Source organism: Ascidiella aspersa, chromosome 8, assembly GCF_963924565.1.
Source record: "Ascidiella aspersa chromosome 8, kaAscAspe10.2, whole genome shotgun sequence".
Classification (NCBI taxonomy): domain Eukaryota; kingdom Metazoa; phylum Chordata; class Ascidiacea; order Phlebobranchia; family Ascidiidae; genus Ascidiella; species Ascidiella aspersa.
In genome coordinates, this window is record NC_139454.1 from 24,681,052 (window position 1) to 24,700,049 (window position 18,998).

The 18,998-nt window shown below is 34.0% G+C and overlaps 4 protein-coding genes across 4 annotated transcripts; 3 read left to right on the forward strand and 1 right to left on the reverse strand.

The window, feature by feature from the left end:
• The first annotated feature begins 4,324 nt into the window (after nt 1–4,324).
• On the forward strand, nt 4,325–5,466 carry LOC146136996 (protein N-lysine methyltransferase METTL21D-like). Its single transcript, XM_083395818.1, has one exon. It carries the CDS (start codon nt 4,325–4,327, stop codon nt 5,093–5,095), a length of 771 nt encoding a protein of 256 aa, XP_083251944.1. The 3' UTR covers nt 5,096–5,466.
• Nucleotides 5,467–7,987: 2,521 nt separating this feature from the next.
• Nucleotides 7,988–10,349, forward strand: LOC146136997 (thioredoxin domain-containing protein 9-like). The gene is made up of 4 exons (XM_083396367.1): nt 7,988–8,203; nt 8,898–9,016; nt 9,161–9,317; nt 9,604–10,349. Exons 1-4 carry the CDS (start codon nt 8,036–8,038, stop codon nt 9,823–9,825), a joined length of 666 nt encoding a protein of 221 aa, XP_083252493.1. The 5' UTR covers nt 7,988–8,035; the 3' UTR covers nt 9,826–10,349.
• On the reverse strand, nt 10,119–11,463 carry LOC146136998 (malignant T-cell-amplified sequence 1-like). Its single transcript, XM_083396368.1, has 6 exons — nt 11,453–11,463; nt 11,241–11,393; nt 10,699–10,796; nt 10,484–10,620; nt 10,349–10,416; nt 10,119–10,275 (listed from the first exon to the last, which is right to left on the reverse strand). Exons 1-6 carry the CDS (start codon nt 11,461–11,463, stop codon nt 10,194–10,196), a joined length of 549 nt encoding a protein of 182 aa, XP_083252494.1. The 3' UTR covers nt 10,119–10,193.
• Nucleotides 11,464–11,800: 337 nt separating this feature from the next.
• Nucleotides 11,801–17,483, forward strand: LOC146136999 (NADH dehydrogenase [ubiquinone] iron-sulfur protein 3, mitochondrial-like). The gene is made up of 7 exons (XM_083395513.1): nt 11,801–11,937; nt 12,903–12,977; nt 14,134–14,225; nt 14,745–14,900; nt 15,514–15,639; nt 16,234–16,353; nt 17,239–17,483. Exons 1-7 carry the CDS (start codon nt 11,862–11,864, stop codon nt 17,404–17,406), a joined length of 813 nt encoding a protein of 270 aa, XP_083251639.1. The 5' UTR covers nt 11,801–11,861; the 3' UTR covers nt 17,407–17,483.
• Nucleotides 17,484–18,998: the final 1,515 nt, after the last annotated feature.

Sequence of the window (18,998 nt, forward strand, 5' to 3'; positions counted from 1 at the left end):
CGCGAACCAAAACGTGCACACTGTGCGCACATTGTGCACTTGCGATATGTACGCTAACCAAAACGTGCACACTGTGCGCACATTGTGTACTTGCGATATGTACGCTAACCAAAACGTGCACACTGTGCGCACATTGTGTACTTGCGATATGTACGCTAACCAAAACGTGCACACTGTGCGCACATTGTGCACTTGCGATATGTACGCTAACCAAAACGTGCGTGCACTTGCGATATGTACGCTAACCAAAACGTGCACACTGTGAGCACATTGTGCACTTGCGATATGTACGCTAACCAAAACGTGCACACATTGTGCACTTGCGATATGTACGCGAACCAATACGTGCACATTGTGCACTTGCGATATGTACGCTAACCAAAACGTGCACATTGTGCGCACATTGGCACTTGCGATATTTACGCGAACCAAAACGTGCACACTGTGCGCACATTGTGCACTTGCGATATGTACGCTAACCAAAACGTGCACACTGTGCGCACATTGTGCACTTGCGATATGTACGCTAACCAAAACGTGCACACTGTGCGCACATTGTGCACTTGCGATATTTACGCGAACCAAAACGTGAACATTGTGCACTATCGCTCAATGTGCCACTTACAATGCACCAGTGGACGTTATACAGTAAAAGAAATAACTTCATATGAAACGATTTGTCCGATGATGTTTTTGTATTAAGAAGATCAAGTAATGCATGTTATGTTTTGTGCAATTCTTTTTATTATTATATATATTTTTAATTGAGTCCCAATTCTCTGGATTTCTGATTATATTGAGTGAATTTATTAGGCATGTTATTTTTCGATCGATTCTTTTTATAATTATATTTTTTTAATTGAGTCCCAATTGTACGGATTTTGGATTATATAGGGTAAATTTACTAAAAAAATAACTTAACAACTGGAGGTAACTAAACCTGCAAATTTAGCCTTAAAACCTGTAAAAGAATTTTAAACGTTCATAATTTTTATCTACTCTGCTTATGTGGGCATGGTTATGACGTCATTGGGTGTCGGATTGTGATACTTTTTGTCCACGATATTGGTTATCGGAATAAAATGTCACGTTTTGGGCACCCCTACCCAATTGCATGTTGATGGGACCTTTTAAACGTAAGGCAACACTTCTTGTATTTAAAGATCTATGTTTGAACTTAGAAAAAAATTGTTAGACTTAGTTGAACATTGATAGTGATACGTCAGCTTAGATTGTTTGTTTTTTAAATGATCAATGACTCCTAAATAAATAACTTTCGCAATGGTGGCTCGATCGACCTCTCTGATTCACTGCATTTAAAAAAAGGCAAACATTTTAATATGAAATATATTAAAAATGAGTGATTGTAGAACGTTAAGTCAGGCCATAATTCCGTAAATTAAAAAAAACTTCAACACAAAAGTTTATTTTACAAAAACAGAAAATTGAAGGCGCCACGGCACGCATATAGCACAATTATAAACGAAATACTATCGATAGATAGGTAATATGAAAATGCCACAGAAAAAAATTAAATATGGCCTAACCTCAAATGACAAAGGAAAATGGAATTATAGTAAAAATAAATGAAAGGCTATAGAAATAAAAAAATTAAAAATCAATTACACTGAAGGGAAATTAAAGACGAACGTAGAAAAATGGTACAGAAACATAAAAAAAATATATAGGCTAATATTAGATTACGGAGAAATAAATAATTACTGAGAATAAAAATAAAGGCATATTTTTATGCAACATCCAAAAATGTAAAGAATCAAACACAAACTGGACAACGTTCCCATGCAGCTTTCGTTTGCAAATTTTTCCACATTAATTAATTGCAAATTGCAAACCTATATTTTAGCTACGTTAACATAAAAACTTTTACTGCAAAACTGTACACTTAATTTTTTAGCCCTGCACCTGAATGTATTCATTTTCCTTTTAGTCAAACATTTCGAGCAATCAATGTTTGTTTAACAACCTTTCAGGTGACATTATCTGACGTGGCATGCCATAGCATTGTGATTTTACATTAAAGTATTGCTTTTCGTGTTTGTAAATATATATTGCAGAATTTCTCATACAATTAAGTACCGGTAACGAAAAATTTGGCGAGAACTTCGCGGTCCTTCTCCATGGAGAGCGTTTTTCTTTTATCTGTATATCTTCTGGTAAGAATTAGCAAGTACAAATCCTACATCTGCCTGTCTGTCTGTTTTTAAGTTCGATAATAATAATCGGCTGCCGGACAAATAGCGCCTTACCATCACAAGCGGTGGAAAAAGTAATCACGGGAAACAAGTGTGCATTTTTTAAGCCACTTTCGGCGCACATGCACATCAAGAGCACGTTAAATTCACGTGAGGTGCACATTAGATGCATATTTAGTGCACATTTGTTGCAAATATAGCAAGTGCACAATGCGCACTTAATCGTCACATATCGCACGTTTAGGTTCGCGTACATATCGCAAGTGCACAATGCATATTGTGCGCACAATGTGCACCTTGGATTGTGGTGCACATTTTGGTTTTGAGCCCGTCTCTTGTAAGGTGCGTGAAACTCAGACGTACAAACAGGGTTGCCGGATTTTTTAAAGCCAAATTTGAAAATTTAGGCTTTTTTTAAACTACTTTAGACTTAAAAAAAAATATTTTTTGTTTATTTTATTCAAAAATTCCAAGAGTCATGTTAAAAAGAGTTCTAAATAACACAAAAAGATAAAAATTGCCTAAAAAAAATCCCAAAAAGGGAAAAATTGCCAAGAAAATTTACAAAAAGAGAAACAAATGGAGAAAATTGCCTCAGAAAGAGAAATTCAATTGTACCAGCATGACAATTTATTGCATTATTTTATTTATTTGATGAAAAAGATAGGCTTGTTAGAGTTTGTAGTAGATTTATCTTTTTTCGAGATTCCCAAGTTTGGCTTTTTTCATTTTGGCCATCTGGCAACCCTGCGGGCGCTGGTCTAGAATCCTACCACAGTTCTAAAATCAACGCACAAAATTTGACTTAGTGTGCGGGTTAGCGTTCGGGTGTAGGTGGGTCAAGTATTATTATATTCTTTGTTTAATAATCATACTTGACCCACCTTAACCCAAACGCTAACCCGCACCCTAACCCAAATGGTGTTTCGTTGTGGTAGGATTCTAGACCAGCGCCACCCTGCGTACAAAAACTACAGAAGCATCACTTAACTAGATTGTGCTCGGTTTAGTGTGGACTATTTTACAAAGTGGCTAACGACTGTGTCTGTGCAACTCCTATCTAGGCGTTGGTCTGTGTTAGATTGATTTGTTTGTTGGTAGCAGTTTTTTGGTAAAACTGACTTTTAAGTGTTTATGTAAAATGGCTTCATTTTAACATAAAGGTTTAATTGAATATATTGTTAAAAGTAATGTTTTTTACCCTCTGGCCTCTTATTACATGTAACAGTCCTGTTTGCCAAAATATTGCTTCTGCTTGGCAAGATATGAGTTTACTAACTTAAAGTTTAAAGCTAATGAATTACCGTCCTTATGGCTGAACTGCTGTTGTTATGCTTTGACTACTATAAGTTGTAATTGACAAGAACTCAGACTTAATTCTGTAATTCTAATAAAACTTAGACTTAAGGCAGTTTTGTTATGGCTTAACTTGCGTCACTGTTTTTAAATGAAAATTGACCGGACTCAAAAGTATTTTGGATAAATGGTTTGAATTGGATATAAATCGTGAAGTCAGATGACGTTGGTTAAAATCAAGTGTTTTCACTAAACATTTTTTATGAATTTTTCATTTTTTGATGTTAAACATAAGTTGATTGCTTCATGTTGTTTTTTTGTAATTTTTAAGTTATTGCTTAAAGCTGATAATTTTACCCATTTTAATGGTTTGTTTTTTTGTGATTTGACTCAAAGTTGAATGGCTCTAATAATGACTTGACCCTGTCCTGTTTGGAAAGTATGTCAGATCTCCACGAGATCTTGCAGGTGCATTAACCTGTTTACTGTATGAAAAAACCTGGGTGCATTTTCAGTTTTGGGGGTACTGGTTTGATCTATTAAAAAAACTCATGGGTGTTCTTGTCATACTTCCAAAGTGGGTCTTGACTGTTCTAGCCTTGTTACTTTTTGAAAAGACTTGTCTTGGATTTGAGTTATTTCAAAATGACTTGTTTGCAACACTGACTTACGGTAATTCATTTTAAATAATTTACAACACTTTGATACTACAACGTAGCTCTCAGTATACTACCTTTATATTCCAGTGACAATGTAGAATAGAAAAATATAGACCCGGCTTTCATGGCTTTGCATAACTTTGCAAAAGAGAAATCATGGATAGGGCGGCAACTTTTGTAAGGGAAGTTTATTTGGAAGAGGATAAATCACTGTCCATATATCAACTCGAGGAGGGTGAAAGTGGATGTGTTCTGTGGGATGCTGGACTTGTCCTGCTTAAGTATCTCTTCACTCCGAAAGGAAGATTACAAGTGATCGGCAAGAATGTGCTAGAGCTTGGGGCTGGGACCGGTGCTGTTGGCATCGCTGCTAAAGTGGCCGGCGCCGCCAAGGTGGTCATCACCGATGTACCGAAGGTGATTCCGCTTTTACAGCAAAACATTCGTCACAATTTGGAGGCCATTGCAAGTGACGGCTTTGATGTCACGCAATGTCAAAAGGAGTGCAACCAAAATAGCTGTGCTTATAAAAATTTAAAGGATAATTTTGAAATTGGAGCAAGTGTGTTGCACTGGGGAAACAATGATGACATTTTGGAGGCCTGTTCTCTATTGGCAACAGATTCATCTAGTGTTAAACTTTCAGATAAACCCTTTTGTGTTTTGGTTGCTGATTGTATTTATTATAAAGAAGGCGTTATTTCACTTGTCGATACCATGGTCACACTTATTAATCAGTTTAAAGACAAGGTTCAAATTCTGTGCTCATTTGAAAGAAGAGATACTGGAAATAAAGAGGAGCTTTTGGAACTGTTTTTCGGTTTGCTATCTCAGACACACAAGTTAAATGTTGATTATGTTCCGCAATGTGACATGGATGAAGTATATCGAAGTGAAGACATATCTATTATACAAATTACAGGCTGAAAAGCAGGGCATTTTGCTGGAGCCAAGTTTATTGCGTTTGTATAGCTGGAGTCGTTTTGTATAGCTCTGTAATTACCTCCCTCCCACATTGCTGCTGAAAAGTAATCCTATTGACAATTAACAATATTTATTATTTTACTTTAGTGGTTTAAATAGCCTGTTGACATTGTTAGGACTATTACGTGATGTATATAATAGTAAATTACTTATATATTGTAGCAAATTGTTTTACTGCCGTTTTACCATTCCAGCAATATATTACTAACACACTGCCAATTTACATGCACTCTTTTTTATGCCATTTCTGCAATATCAAAATACTTCTCAGAGTTTTATATATCGAAATATAGGGTTTTGAACTATTAAATAAAGTGAAAATCCATTGATATTGGAAATAATTTATTTGAGGTATAGCTCTTATAATTTAAAATTGTTATATTACATGCATTCATTATTTCCACATAATGTAGGGCAGGCCGTATTTCTTCGATTAGGTTTAAAGTAACTGAAGACACACCATGTTTAAAAAATACCTTATTGTCAGATTTTTGTTTTTACGGCTGCTGAAAATAAAAAAATGTTGTGTGGTGTTTAAACATGTTTATTTATTGTTTGACAATGTTTGCTTTTGCAAGAATTTGTTATAATGAAAATGTAAGATTTTTATATAGTACCATAATTGAAATTGTCAGATTAAAGTGTGGGTGCAGGAGGGCTGCAATATCTTATTGTTGGGGGGTTAATAAGTGAATTGAACTAGTTTGCCGCTTGCATGTGTCATTTGGGGTGTTTACTACCATTTTATTTAGTACTTTAATTAGAAATGCTGCAAGAAACTAAAAGTTCACCAGTATAAACTGTGTAAGCAAAAGGCAAATTTGTGCCTCTCTGAAAGTAGCAGCAAAAAAAATATTTTTATTTGTACAGACTATGTGTATGAAGTAGGTAATATCTTACTGTAAAAAGCATTAAGTTCACAACGAAGAGGTAAACAAAAATAATTTACGTTACAAAGGGTCTTTGTAGGTTTTCTATTTACAAAATAACTTCGTTATTGATGTAGTTCAGAACTTCAGGCGTAAAACTGAGTTTGAAAAAAAGTTACTAAAAATTATTAGTTGCCTAAAAATTACTGACACGAAATGCTTTCAAACCCAAAAGACATTTCAAGACACTGAAAAATAGGGCCCGTATTGGCGATTTTATCTTTAAGGTGCCAAGGATGGATATGGTAAATGGTAATACTCTTTAACTAAGGTTTAAGAATATGTACACTGAGGAATCCAATAAATTTTCTTGGCAGCATTTAGTTAATGTGATATTACAGGCATGAGTCACTGCTAAAAAAAATAGTTTTCTTCAAACTTATAAGATCAAAGTTTATATACTTTGATTGGAATTGGAATAAGTATCGATAGAATCCCTTAATATAAAAATTCGAGTCCATTGAAGCGTGAAGCAATAGCAACGGTTGCGGAGTGAAGCCATTTTTTACACGTGCGATAGAATTTTATTATAATTTAATATAGTTATCTTTAACGTATATTACAAATATAAAGAAAAATTTACACATTTATTCAAGGCAAAGCTAAAACGTCTTACTTTAACAAGTCACATAAGCTTTATAAGACTCGGTAATCAGTAATTCGAATTATTATACTGGTCCGGATTTACTAACAATGTTATCACATTTGCTAATACAGTTGATTAAAAAGTTTTAAAATCGATGTATTAAGTGATAAATTCAATAAATTTTACAGCGCCAGTGTCACACTGTTGTTAATATGTCGAATCCAGTGTAGAACAAAAATTCATTTAAATTACGCACTGTAACTTCATTTTGACGTCATATGATGGTAAAGTATATTGTTAAAGCACCTTTAGCAGAGAGTCAGAGCGAAACCAAATTTATCAAATTTCATGGATAATTTCTGCGTGTGGTGGTAACACTGGCAGCTATAAATCAATTGCTTGGATTTACCAAGAGTTGCTAGTCTTATCAAACAAAATGACATTTTTCTGTTAAATCTCTAAAAAAAATGTAATCCAAAATCCGGCGCTGGTCTAGAACCCTAACACTTTGTTTTTTTACAACAAACGAGTTGTTAATAATGAAATTACAAGGAAGAAATAAATATAGGGAGAATAAAAATAAGGTGCTGGTCTAGAATCCTACCACAACGCACATTATTATTTGGGTTAGGGTGCAGTTTGGGTTTGTGTAGGTCTTTATTATTATTTATTAATAGACATAAGAATGCTTGATCCACCTACACCCTCACTCTAACTCAAACATTGTGTGTTAATTTAATAATTGTTCGAACGCTGTGGTAGGATTCTAGGCCAGCGCCTAAATATAATAATAATACTTGACCCACCCAAACAGTAAATCGCACCCTAATCCAAATTATGTTAGCTATATCATCCCCAAACCAAAGGATTCTAAACCAGTGCCCAGAATTCTACCACTTTTTAAAAGTACAAAACAAGTTGTCAAAAATGAAATAAATAAATATGGGAGAATAAATATAATAATATGACTCCACTTGCGCCCTAACCCAAACAATGTTATTGGCTATACAAAGCCATGGAGGAAAATATGTTAGGATTCTAGGCCAGCGAAAAAATGTAATGACAGCTTATGCTATAATTGCAATCTGGATTTATTAGAAACTTAATTCAAGAAGATTCAAGCTCTGTTGTTATTTAAAAAGAGACTAGTTGAGTAGCAGTAATTATGTATTTTTTTAATCAATATATTAATGAAAAACAACTCATTTAAGATTGTGTCATTGTGCTTTTTTCCAGTGCACAGCTTTTCCATTTCATAAGTTCTAATTCGTCCACATTCTTTAATTTTAACTTTATAAAATTATTTTTCCTTCAGTTTCTCCATTTTTTGTACATTTTGTGTAGTAAAAATTTAACAGTGACAATAGAATGGATGCCAGTGCCGTGCTTGAAAAGCAGCTGATGCAAGCTGCGCAGGTTGTCGAACAACATCTCGATTCCGAGATCAATCGACTTGATAATATTGACGAAGACGATCTTGAGAGAATTCGCGAAAGAAGAATTCAAGCCATGAGAAAGGCACAGGCACAAAAGCAGGTCTGTCTTGTTTATCAGACAAACTTATAGATTTATTTTTGTCTGGAGATTCCAGTGTAGTACACAGTCTAAATTCATTTTTTTTTTGTAAAAAAACACCAAGTCAAGTGCTATTCTAGTCGTTATTAAGCAAGTTAAAAAAAACGGTAAAAAGTCTAGTCATAGGCATAAATTGTTTTTTAACTACTTAAATTTATGGAAGTTGCCATCTATGAAAAATAAACATAAAACAAATTAGTGAAAACATTTACTTTACAAGTTATTTGACACAAGGACTTAAGGCAAGTCAAGTCATTTGACAATTAGTGACTTTTAACCATAAATTGTATGCCATATTTTAAACTGTTGGAACTTGTATTCTAGACTTACCACAAAAATTAGCTATTCAATCAAGCATTACACTTCTGATTTCAGATTTTCCCTTACCCTATTTAATTATATCCCATTTATTTCAACACAACTTAACATATGTTCATGTATTTATCTAACACACGCTCATGCATTTATCATAGAAATATTAACTTTTGTCATTCTGCTTTGCTGCAAATCTATTTTGCTCACAATTATTTGACTTATACTATAAATGTTTAAATTACAACTTTCTGACTCAAGTTATCTGATTCAATAATGTTTCATAGTGACATATATTTCTGCACTGTATTAAAAATATATAATAACTTTTGCACTTTTGTAGGAATGGGCAAGTAAAGGACATGGTTCTTACACAGAATTGTCATCTGAAAAAGAGTTTTTCGATGTGTGCAAAGAAAGCAAAAATGTTGTTTGCCATTTTTACAAAGATTCCACTTTTAGGTGAGAAAAGTTGTTTATTTTTCCTAACTGTTAAAAGTTTTATTTAGTTCAACAAGAGTAGAAAGTCATATGGAATTGGTATCTCTAAAAGCCAAACAAATGTGTACATTCTCTTAAATAAAAAGTAATATATTTGTTATTCAGATGTAAAATTTTGGACAGTCACCTTTCCACCATCGCTCAAAAACACATGGAAACCAGATTTGTTAAGTTGAATGTTGAAAAATCACCCTTCTTAACCCAAAGGTTGGGTATCAAGGTCATTCCTACAATGAGTCTTGTCAAAGACAGCAAAACTCAGGTAAAAGATATAGTCAAAACATGTTTTGAGTTTATTAAGAATATAAAGTCAATATAGAAGAAGGTAGCTTTTGAAGAATTTCTTTATTCGCTTTCAACATCTAATGCATAATTAATGCTATATTTGAAACATTGCTACCTACTTCTATATGGGCGTTGATATTTTCACTATGACTACCTAAAACCTCTTACTCTTAGACTGTATGCTTCAAAGTTTGACGAATAACTTCATGTCATTAAAAAGGGCAAAATGACATAAAAATTTATTTTTAATATTTATTTTGCAGGGATTTATTGTTGGTTTTACTGAGTTGGGAAACTGTGATGATTTTACAACCGAAATGTTAGAATGGAGATTGGGTCGTGCCGAGATCATTCAGTATTCTGGCGATTTGAGTGCCCCACCTGACAATTCCAAACACTCTTCAAAATCTTTTATGAAAAACAAACCAAAAAAGACGATTCGCGGCAAAGATGATGACGATAGCGATTCTGATTTTGAGGTCTAATTAACAAGTGAACTCATCTCTCTTCATTGTTTGCATGAAACCATTCTCATGTTTTCTTTTTTGATGTCTAACAATTTTGTAAAGATATTGCAGGTGCAATGTTATATTTAACCACACAGTTGTATAACTTCAAAACAGATAAAGCAATGTTTAGGAGTTTTTTTACAATATTTTGTCAATTTTGATAAGAATAGTAAAATCACCTTTCTCGTGTCATCTTACTACATTTGTACGAACATAAATACTGTGCTGTACATAACAAACTATCTTGCTTTTCATTTTATTGTTGGCACCAGAAACCAGCCAATATTCTGGGAGAAAAACGAAAAAGCACAAAATGATAAAACAGTGAAACAATTGCATAAATTTCATTTGACTGCTTTTAAATGCCAAAGGCCATCGTTTAAGTAGTGTATGGTGTCTATACCAATACCCTTGTTGACTTGCAATCTGCAAAATGACAAACAAAAGTTATATGATTAAAATGTTGTTGTCTTTGTGTTTAAATAAAAATGTTTCTTACATATTTTGTGGAGTCATTTTCATTTGGCCAATAGCAATTGCGTGCATCTTGTCTTCAGCTTGAATAGCCTACGGAAAAAAGTTTGTACTTAATATAAAAAATACCAGCATAATGGAAATCTATTTAAGTTTTTACCACAACTTGATTGACATCACACTCCATGTCCATTTTCGCTCCTGGTGAAGTTAGTCCTGGACACATTATGTTTGCTCCGCTCAGAACAAACTTTATGGCACCTCTGTCCACTTGTTGCTTAGGTAAAATGCAAGGATCTATAATATACAATATAGAACTTGGAGAGTTATGGTATTGTGAACATTGTAAATTACAAAATAATCCTATTTACTTACACTTGTGAAGAAGTTTAATTGTAGGAAACCATGGCCCGTCACGATGTTTGAAAAATAAGCATTCCTCAGCAACGGAAAGGATTTCAATGTGGTCATGACTAAAACAAAAAATCATTAAAAGTTAGCACAAATACCAGTGTTTTAAACAAGTCTTTTTGCAATGTCCTTTAAGTGCCAGTTAGGTCATTTGAAAAATTATTCCAATTCAAGTATTTTTCAAAAATGTCCAGTCCAAGTCATTATGAGTTTCAAGACATAAAAGTAAACTGTTAAACTATTAAAAAAAACTTGTCCGATCATAAGCAACAATTTAACTAAAAAAATAACACAAACGCAATATATAGCAATAAAAGTGTTTAATGTGAAAAACTGATAAATTTTAATGAAAAAACACTTAATTTAATCCCAAGTTATTTGACAAAATGACTCAAATCTAGTCAAGTCATTTAAAACAGTGACTTGAGTGCACTTCAGTCAAGTTAATGACTTAGTCATTCGAACCCTGACAAATCCTTAATTAAACATTATTATTTGGGCATCACCATTTTATAATTTTCGCATTTTCCTTTTTGGGCCAAATATCTTGTAAAAAAGGTTCGATTTCCGGCATTTGATCAACCAACTTGGTTCTAATTTGACGCTGTACAGAAGATTTCAGTTGATTCGTAGAAGAAATATTTTCGCTTTCATCAAATCTAAAGGCAAAACAGAGTTAAACTTTTGTCACACCAATTCCTACACAGTTTGATCTTACTTTTTGAACATCTTTGTAGCGTTTATATTTACGTTTCAAATACTTGAACAACGTGAAATATCTCTATTCAACTGGTGAAAGTACAAGTTATCAACATCGCTATGTGTGCCTTTAATCCGCTACTTTACAGGCAGAATAAGGTTCATTTTTAAAAAGCTGACAAAATATACTTTCTTTTTGTTCTTATCTGAGGTTACTAAATATGTCATAACAAAATTTCGCTTTGTTTGTTTATTTAATATATTATATTGACAAAAAGTTTATTTTAAATTTGAACTAAAAATAATAAGTTTGGTCGGCCAAACCCCAGGGTTAAGGATATTCTATATAAAAGGGGATTTTTCAATATTTTTTCGAGACAACCCTCAACATCAAAATTTAGCGAAGTTTTTGAAGCAGGTTTAAAATCATGTCGAGACTATTTCGTTCGCTGATCGGTCTTTCCAGAACGTCAGTCAATGGAGTTGTTGCTCGACGTGTCAATTGTAAGTTGTTTGTAAAAAATTGTAACCTTTAAAAAGGGGTTGGTTATTTTTAACGCTGCACAAGATTGGTAGAGATTTCACATATTTTGGCGATGGTCTAGGATCCTATACCACATTTTCTTTCGGGGATTTATATTGCTCCTGAGAATTACATTAATAAAAATATTTCAATTTCAACATAATAAAAATGAGTCTTAAAAAGGAAGAAATCTTTGGAATAAATAGTCCCCTCAAGTATTGTTATTTAAGTATTTTTTTTGACAATATGTCACGCAGCACGCTTATAGTAATCCTTATCCATTTATTTTCCTAAAAATAAATTTCAAAATTAATAGTAGCCTAGGTGGCTTTACTTGTGGAACAAGCATAGAAACAAATGTTAAGAGGACCAGCTTGCAAAAATTAACTGCCAAGTCTCTGCTGTAGTTATACAAGTAAGCTATGCTTTGAGAGAGTTTTGGTTAAAACATGCAACAACAATGTACTTTTTTTTTGGGGGGGGGGGCTAGGTTGCGATTTTTGGGTTATTTCCTGTATACCAATCCCATTTAGATTCGAATCCGGGGTTTCAATGTTCTACTTAGAAAATCCCTATTCGTTAGTGTTAAAATAAATGTGGTAGGATTCTTGACCAGCACCCATAATTTCACTTCTTAAACACTGGTGTATTGCATGTGCATTTCACAGTTTTTCCCAACTCCATACCATAATTTTTGACTCCCCAAAATAACTCCAAACGTTCTAAAAATTCTGCCATAATTTTTGCAATATGCACAGCTGTACAGCAAAAATGATTTTTTCATTGCAAATTCACTGGGTAATGGGGATTAAATATTCCATACCTTGGGTGAAAAGAAACTGGTATAGGTTTGGATATTGAGGTCTAACGCTGGTTTGCAAGACTAAAATTACAAATTTTTAGTAAAAAAATATATTATATGTTTTAACTGATTATTCTTTTCCAGCTGCAAGTAATATTCTGACTCAAAAACAGTTCTACAGCGCTGAGACCGACGTCTTTCCAGCGACTGAACAAATTCGTAAGTACAAACAAGGCTGTTCACAAGATTAAAACACTTCATAAACCATATAGCTGTAACTCTTTCATATATCACGATCTCATGTAGACTGTAAAATGTAATAATGCTCAATGGAAAGTATGGCAGATCTTCACGAGATCTCATGGGTGCACAAAAAGTGGGTACTTGGGTGCAATGAAAGTCAAAAGTGCACCGGCTACTATAACTGCTGTTAAAATCTGGTACATATTGTTTTGTCTCCAGATTTAGGGGTTGGACTAGTTTGTGTTGTCTCATTAAGGCCTATTGGAGTGTACAATTTCAAAATCGATTTATTTTTTTTCAAAAAATGCATTCCCATTCCATTGATTGCATTTATATTCAATTTAAGTTTAATATTTTCACATAAATACAACCCGAAATAGCAGGTTTATTATATCTACCTGTATTCTGACATAACCTTTGAAAAACTTCCAGCCATGTTCACCCTGGTCTAGGCAAACCAATATTTTTTGTGAATTCTACAACATACCCACATACATTTAAAAAATACCAATTTTACAGCCAATGGAGTTGTTTAACCCCTGCCATGTCTGCAGGTTGTACACCCTTATTGTAAACTCTATGGAAACCTCCTAGCATCATTCACACACAGTGTTTCTTGTGTTAATTATTTTTTGTAGATGTATCAAGTATTAAAGTTTTTGTGATTCAGATTTTCCTCTTTTGTATTACAGATATCTTCTTGTATTTAAATTTGGTATTAGTCACTATTAAAATCATGGTGAAATTGTCTTAATACTGTATCTCACTTTAGCATGTATTGGTGTGTGACCAGGTCTCCATTTTGGTTCTTCGAAAAAAATCTCATTAATTAAGAATTTTTGTTGGTTGATTGGAAACTAATGATAATCAGCTTTTTATTTCTAAATTCATAAAACATTGAAGGCTTATCTGATAAACCTCTATGCAAGTTGCCTCAAAGACTAGCAATGTGCTATTAACTTTATGTTTGAATTCACATTGAAGGCTTAATTGAATAATCTTATCTAATTTGGCAAAACCAAAATTATTTTGCACTAAGAATAGCAATGTTAATGGCTTAGCAAAAAAAATCTTATGTAGCCTAATTGGGTTTGGCACAAAGATTAGAAATGTTTTATTAACTTTTGTTTAGCCGCTACTCTTGCCTCATCTTCTGTGGTGAAACAGAAACTTGTGGAATTTGGAGATTACGTTGCAAACTGCTTGCCGAAATATGTGCAACAGGTGAGCCATTTACTAATGCAATACTGTTAGTGGAGATGATAACTGCCTCATTCTGAAAATAAGTAAGTTTATTTTAGAATTGTGAGGACAAATATAAAGTTTGCTGCCTAATCTCACAACAATTAATTTATCAAAATAAGAACTAAACTATTTCGTTGTGATCTACCATAGTGCATGTGTTTGTGAAAACCTGTACTTGGTTTTCTTATCAGCTTCGATTGTAAGCTGCTCAAACATTTCAATCCCAGCTTCAATTTAGTGAGAGTAACTTAAAACACTCTGCTGTCTAAAAGCTATCCAGAATGTCACATTTAAATCAACTAGTTTGTAGACTAAATGTGGCCTTATAATCAATAAAGGTTTTCAAGTATATGCTGTGATTTTCTATCAAAGCTATAATGCAAAGTTTTTGTCTTCAAAAATAGCATTTCATTTGAAGTACAAATTATTTTATTGATTTAATTGTAAGTTATATATTATAATTCTCTTACAAAATAATTGCATTTTTTGCAAATTCAGGTACAAGTTACTTACACCAACGAATTGGAAGTGATGATTTCACCTGAATCCGTTATTCCAGTCATGACATTCCTCCGGGATAATCTTCTTTGTCAGTTCACTAACTTGTCAGATCTGACAGCAGTGGATGTGCCAACTAGACCCTGTCGTTTTGAGGTAACTTGCGTTTAAGGATGTCTGATGATATTTTGAAGATAATACATTTTTTTTAATTTTGGAGATAATACCTTTTGCTAAGTGGTAGCATTGTTACCTGCCCGATATTAGGATGGCGGCCTATTTTATACCAAATTGGTATAGAAATTTCATCCATGATTTACAACCCAATACAGCGATTACTACCTTAGGGTGATTTGTCAAACACTAATTTAAGGTTGGAGGTTACTGTACTCAAAGTTTTGCCTGATAAATAATAATAATAAATGATTACCTTCGGTCATATTAATTTCACGAATTCTATTTGATTAAGCATAATAATGTACCATACATTCTTATTTGTATGAAAGTGCATAAATTGATATATTTCCGTTTTGTTCGTGTAAAAGTTTATCAAATTTTAGCTTTGAATTACACCAACAACATTTTAACTGTATTCTATCTTGAAAAGAGAAATATACAGTATATGCGAGCCGGCAGGTTGAGTAATCCAGGCCTTTTATTTGCATTGAGCTCAGATCGTACTTTTATTTATCCCAACGGGCCTAAGATCTGTCGCGCGGATTGCAGTTTGAAGCCCCCTGGGTTAAAGTGTAAAAAAAACGCTTTCCAGGTCGTCTACAACCTGCTGTCAATCAACTACAATCAAAGGATCAGGATTAAAACCTACACGAACGAGGTGACTGCTATCGACTCACTTTGCAGCGTCCACCCGAGTGCAAACTGGTATGAAAGAGAGGTAAGACGAAAAACCGACGAAAGTCTGATTCCAAACAATTATATTTTCCATCTCTTACCATTTCTTAGCGATTTCTACAGACAAATCTTTAAATAAACCTGCACTTAATCATAATGAGGCGTTATAATTATCTGTTATACGCTTTTTTTTACATATTTTTTAGAAATTTTAAGCAAATAATTTTTTAGCTATCGCAATTATTGTCACCAAGGTATGCTAATTCTCTGCTTTTTTCTCGTAATACTTACTAATTTTCAGTAAAAACACTTTTTGTGAAGTGAAATTCCTTAGCTTTTGAATGGATTACTTTACGTCACTTGCCACATAGGATGAAATACAATTAAAGCACTCAGCTATCGCCTAATTTACATTTCCCTGTGTAGGTAAATTTATAGATTTGCCTTATGAGAATTATTAATTGATCGACCGATCCAGTTGGTCTCTTAAAGCTGTACTATCTTACACAAACCGGTATCGTTGATCAGAAGGACGACTTCTGAAGGGCTAGATCACAGTTGTTGCAGTATACACGCATCTATAATTGTATAATGTATAATGCATTTCTCGGGAAGCTTTAAAGTCCTTGTAATCTAGGTTTGGGACATGTACGGCGTGTTCTTCCGACACCACCCCGACTTGAGAAGAATCTTAACCGACTACGGATTCGATGGTCATCCATTCAGAAAAGATTTCCCGTTGTCTGGATACTACGAGGTAGGACGTCTAGCGGTAATTGAAAATGGGTGAAAATAGCGTAATCTCATGCTTTAAACCAGGGCTGCGGAGTCGGACTCGGGAATCGAGTAAGACCGCGTAAAACTACTGAGTCCCGAGTCCCGATTCCGACATGCGCATGCGCAGTACCAAATTTTAAAACTGATAAGGCCGCCAACTGTAAATTGTAAAGGTGGAATAGCATATGGTGCAATATTTTCCAACAATGTATTGTGAGTGAATGAATTATACAAAACCCCTTTAAGTGGATTGCTGATATCCACGTTATTTTAGTTACGTAAATTGGCGGAATAATTGAGTCATTATATTAAACACTTGGGTTGAAATAAGTGTTTTAATTTAACATTTTTTTTATAAACTTAGCTATTTATGTAATGTTTTGGACGTAAAACGATTCGATTGCTATTTATGTTGTTTTTTTGTTTTGTTTTTTAGTAGAGTTATTGCTTATAAACTGACGAATTTACCAATTTTAATGGTTTTAATTGTTTTTATTTGTGCATTATGATTTGACGTGGAAATCACTTGTTCTAATAGTTACTTGACTGGGACTCGACTTGGGCAAACTGAGGCAACTTTATTATTTCTTTAATACACTTATCTAACACTGGTAATCTCACCCAAAAAGGTTAAAACCATCAGCGCTTGACCTGACGTTTTTGACAGGTTCTCTGCGACGACGACATTAATCAATTGCTCATTAATCAAAAAAGTTATTTCTTAAAAAAACAGTTTCACAAATGGCTTGACTATAGGACTTGAGTCATTTTAAACTTAGATCTGTTTACTTCACTGGTAATCTCAGCAAAAAATCGTAACAACTTACCTAAGTTATCAGCACTCCTCATGTTTGTTTTTTGACAGGTTCGTTACGACGATGACCTGCAGCGAATAGTACGCGACCCGGTCGAACTCGCCCAGGAATTCCGCAAGTTCGATCTCAAGACCCCGTGGGAGGTCTTCCCCAACTATCGCCCGACCCCGGCACTCGACGCCCCAGCCCCCGAAACCCCAGCCGAAGAGAAGAAATAAACTGCTTATTGATCATTTGTTGTTGTTCCTCTGGTTTCTCTCATTTCGAATGTTGTATAACAAAAGGAAAAGCTTTAACGGTTTCGGGTGTGTGGCTCTTTTTTTCAACCTCTATAGGTTTTGCCCCTTTTTCTATGGACTCTTTAATATTAAAAGCATATGTTCGAGACCTTCCGAAGACTGGGCTAAATTATACGGCGCCCAAATTTTATTCTTGTTTTGAGACAAATAATTCGGGAAGAACTAAAGCCATTTTTTGCATACAGGTTAATCATGGGAAGTCTTCTAAGTTTAGAAAGTTAGCTGCAAACTAAACAAATTTACCACCCCCAAACACAGTGTTTCTTAAACTGGAGCGCCGGGTTTTGGCAACCTGGGTAGCATGAAATCGAATAACGAACAGTAAAGAGTACTTCAGTGGTTCTTAACCTATTTCGTTGCTGAACCCCTTTCAAATCACCAACCAATTTTCGCCACCCTTCTAGAATTGCTTAAATAACCAACCATTAGTACACTGAAAGCCATTGCAGACGCACCGAATCTGTCGATCAATAATGCAAGCAGAGCGAGCTAGAAAAGCAACTAGCCTGCAGTGAGGTTCGAACTCACGACCTCCGGTCAAGCCAGGACTGTCGCTCTACCAACTGAGATTTCAGTTGATAACACACATATTTGTGTACATATGTTTCATAACCAACCTTTGCAATTATATTTTTTTACAAGTAACTGATAACACAGTAACACAATACAAAATGTGAGTTAGTTTTACAATTACCTGAGCAAAGAAATAAATTACAGTAAAACATTTGGAACAATCCGTGAATTCCTTTGGTTAAAAAACCCTGGAGTAGCTTTAGGCGTTGGTCACATTTGATTGAACATCAGTGAAGTTTATATGAGAGTAGCATTATTTCAGGGTTGTTACTATAGATAAATTAACATAATGCTACATAATATATCTAAAAGCCCTAATATTTCCATAAATACTTTAATATTATTTATAAAGTTAAACAAAAATGGGTTGATTTTTGCTTTACGTTTATCCCCGATTTGCAAAAACTACGCTTACGTTTGACGTAAATACCTTTATTTCGCAATGTTTACGTTTTTAAAAACACGTGAAACGTTTAGCAAACGCAGTTTATATTAGAGTAAAACTTTCCTGCTAAATATTAACTACTTTGACATATACACGCAGTTATATGGCCACCTTACCACCACACTTAGTGTTTCTTTTTAGTTCACTGACCGCCCTATTCATTTATCGAAAGTGGTGAAAATTATTGGTGCCCAATCAAACTGACCTTCCTGTAGTTACGTGTATAGTATTTTCGATAAAGGCACACAGTAAATTGCGGTGTTGTAAATTTGACCGAAGACAATGACTTGACTTAATTCACTGTTTTAGAATGACTTGAGTCATTTTGGGTAAAGGACTTGACTTAAGTCTTTTAGACAAATGACTTGGATTAAATTAAGTGTAAATTTCATTAAGCATTTTTTCGTAAAATTTTGATACTTATCCTAATTTTTACACATAAAACAATTTGCTCGCCCTTTATTACCTTTTTGATGTTTTTAGTTGGGCATTG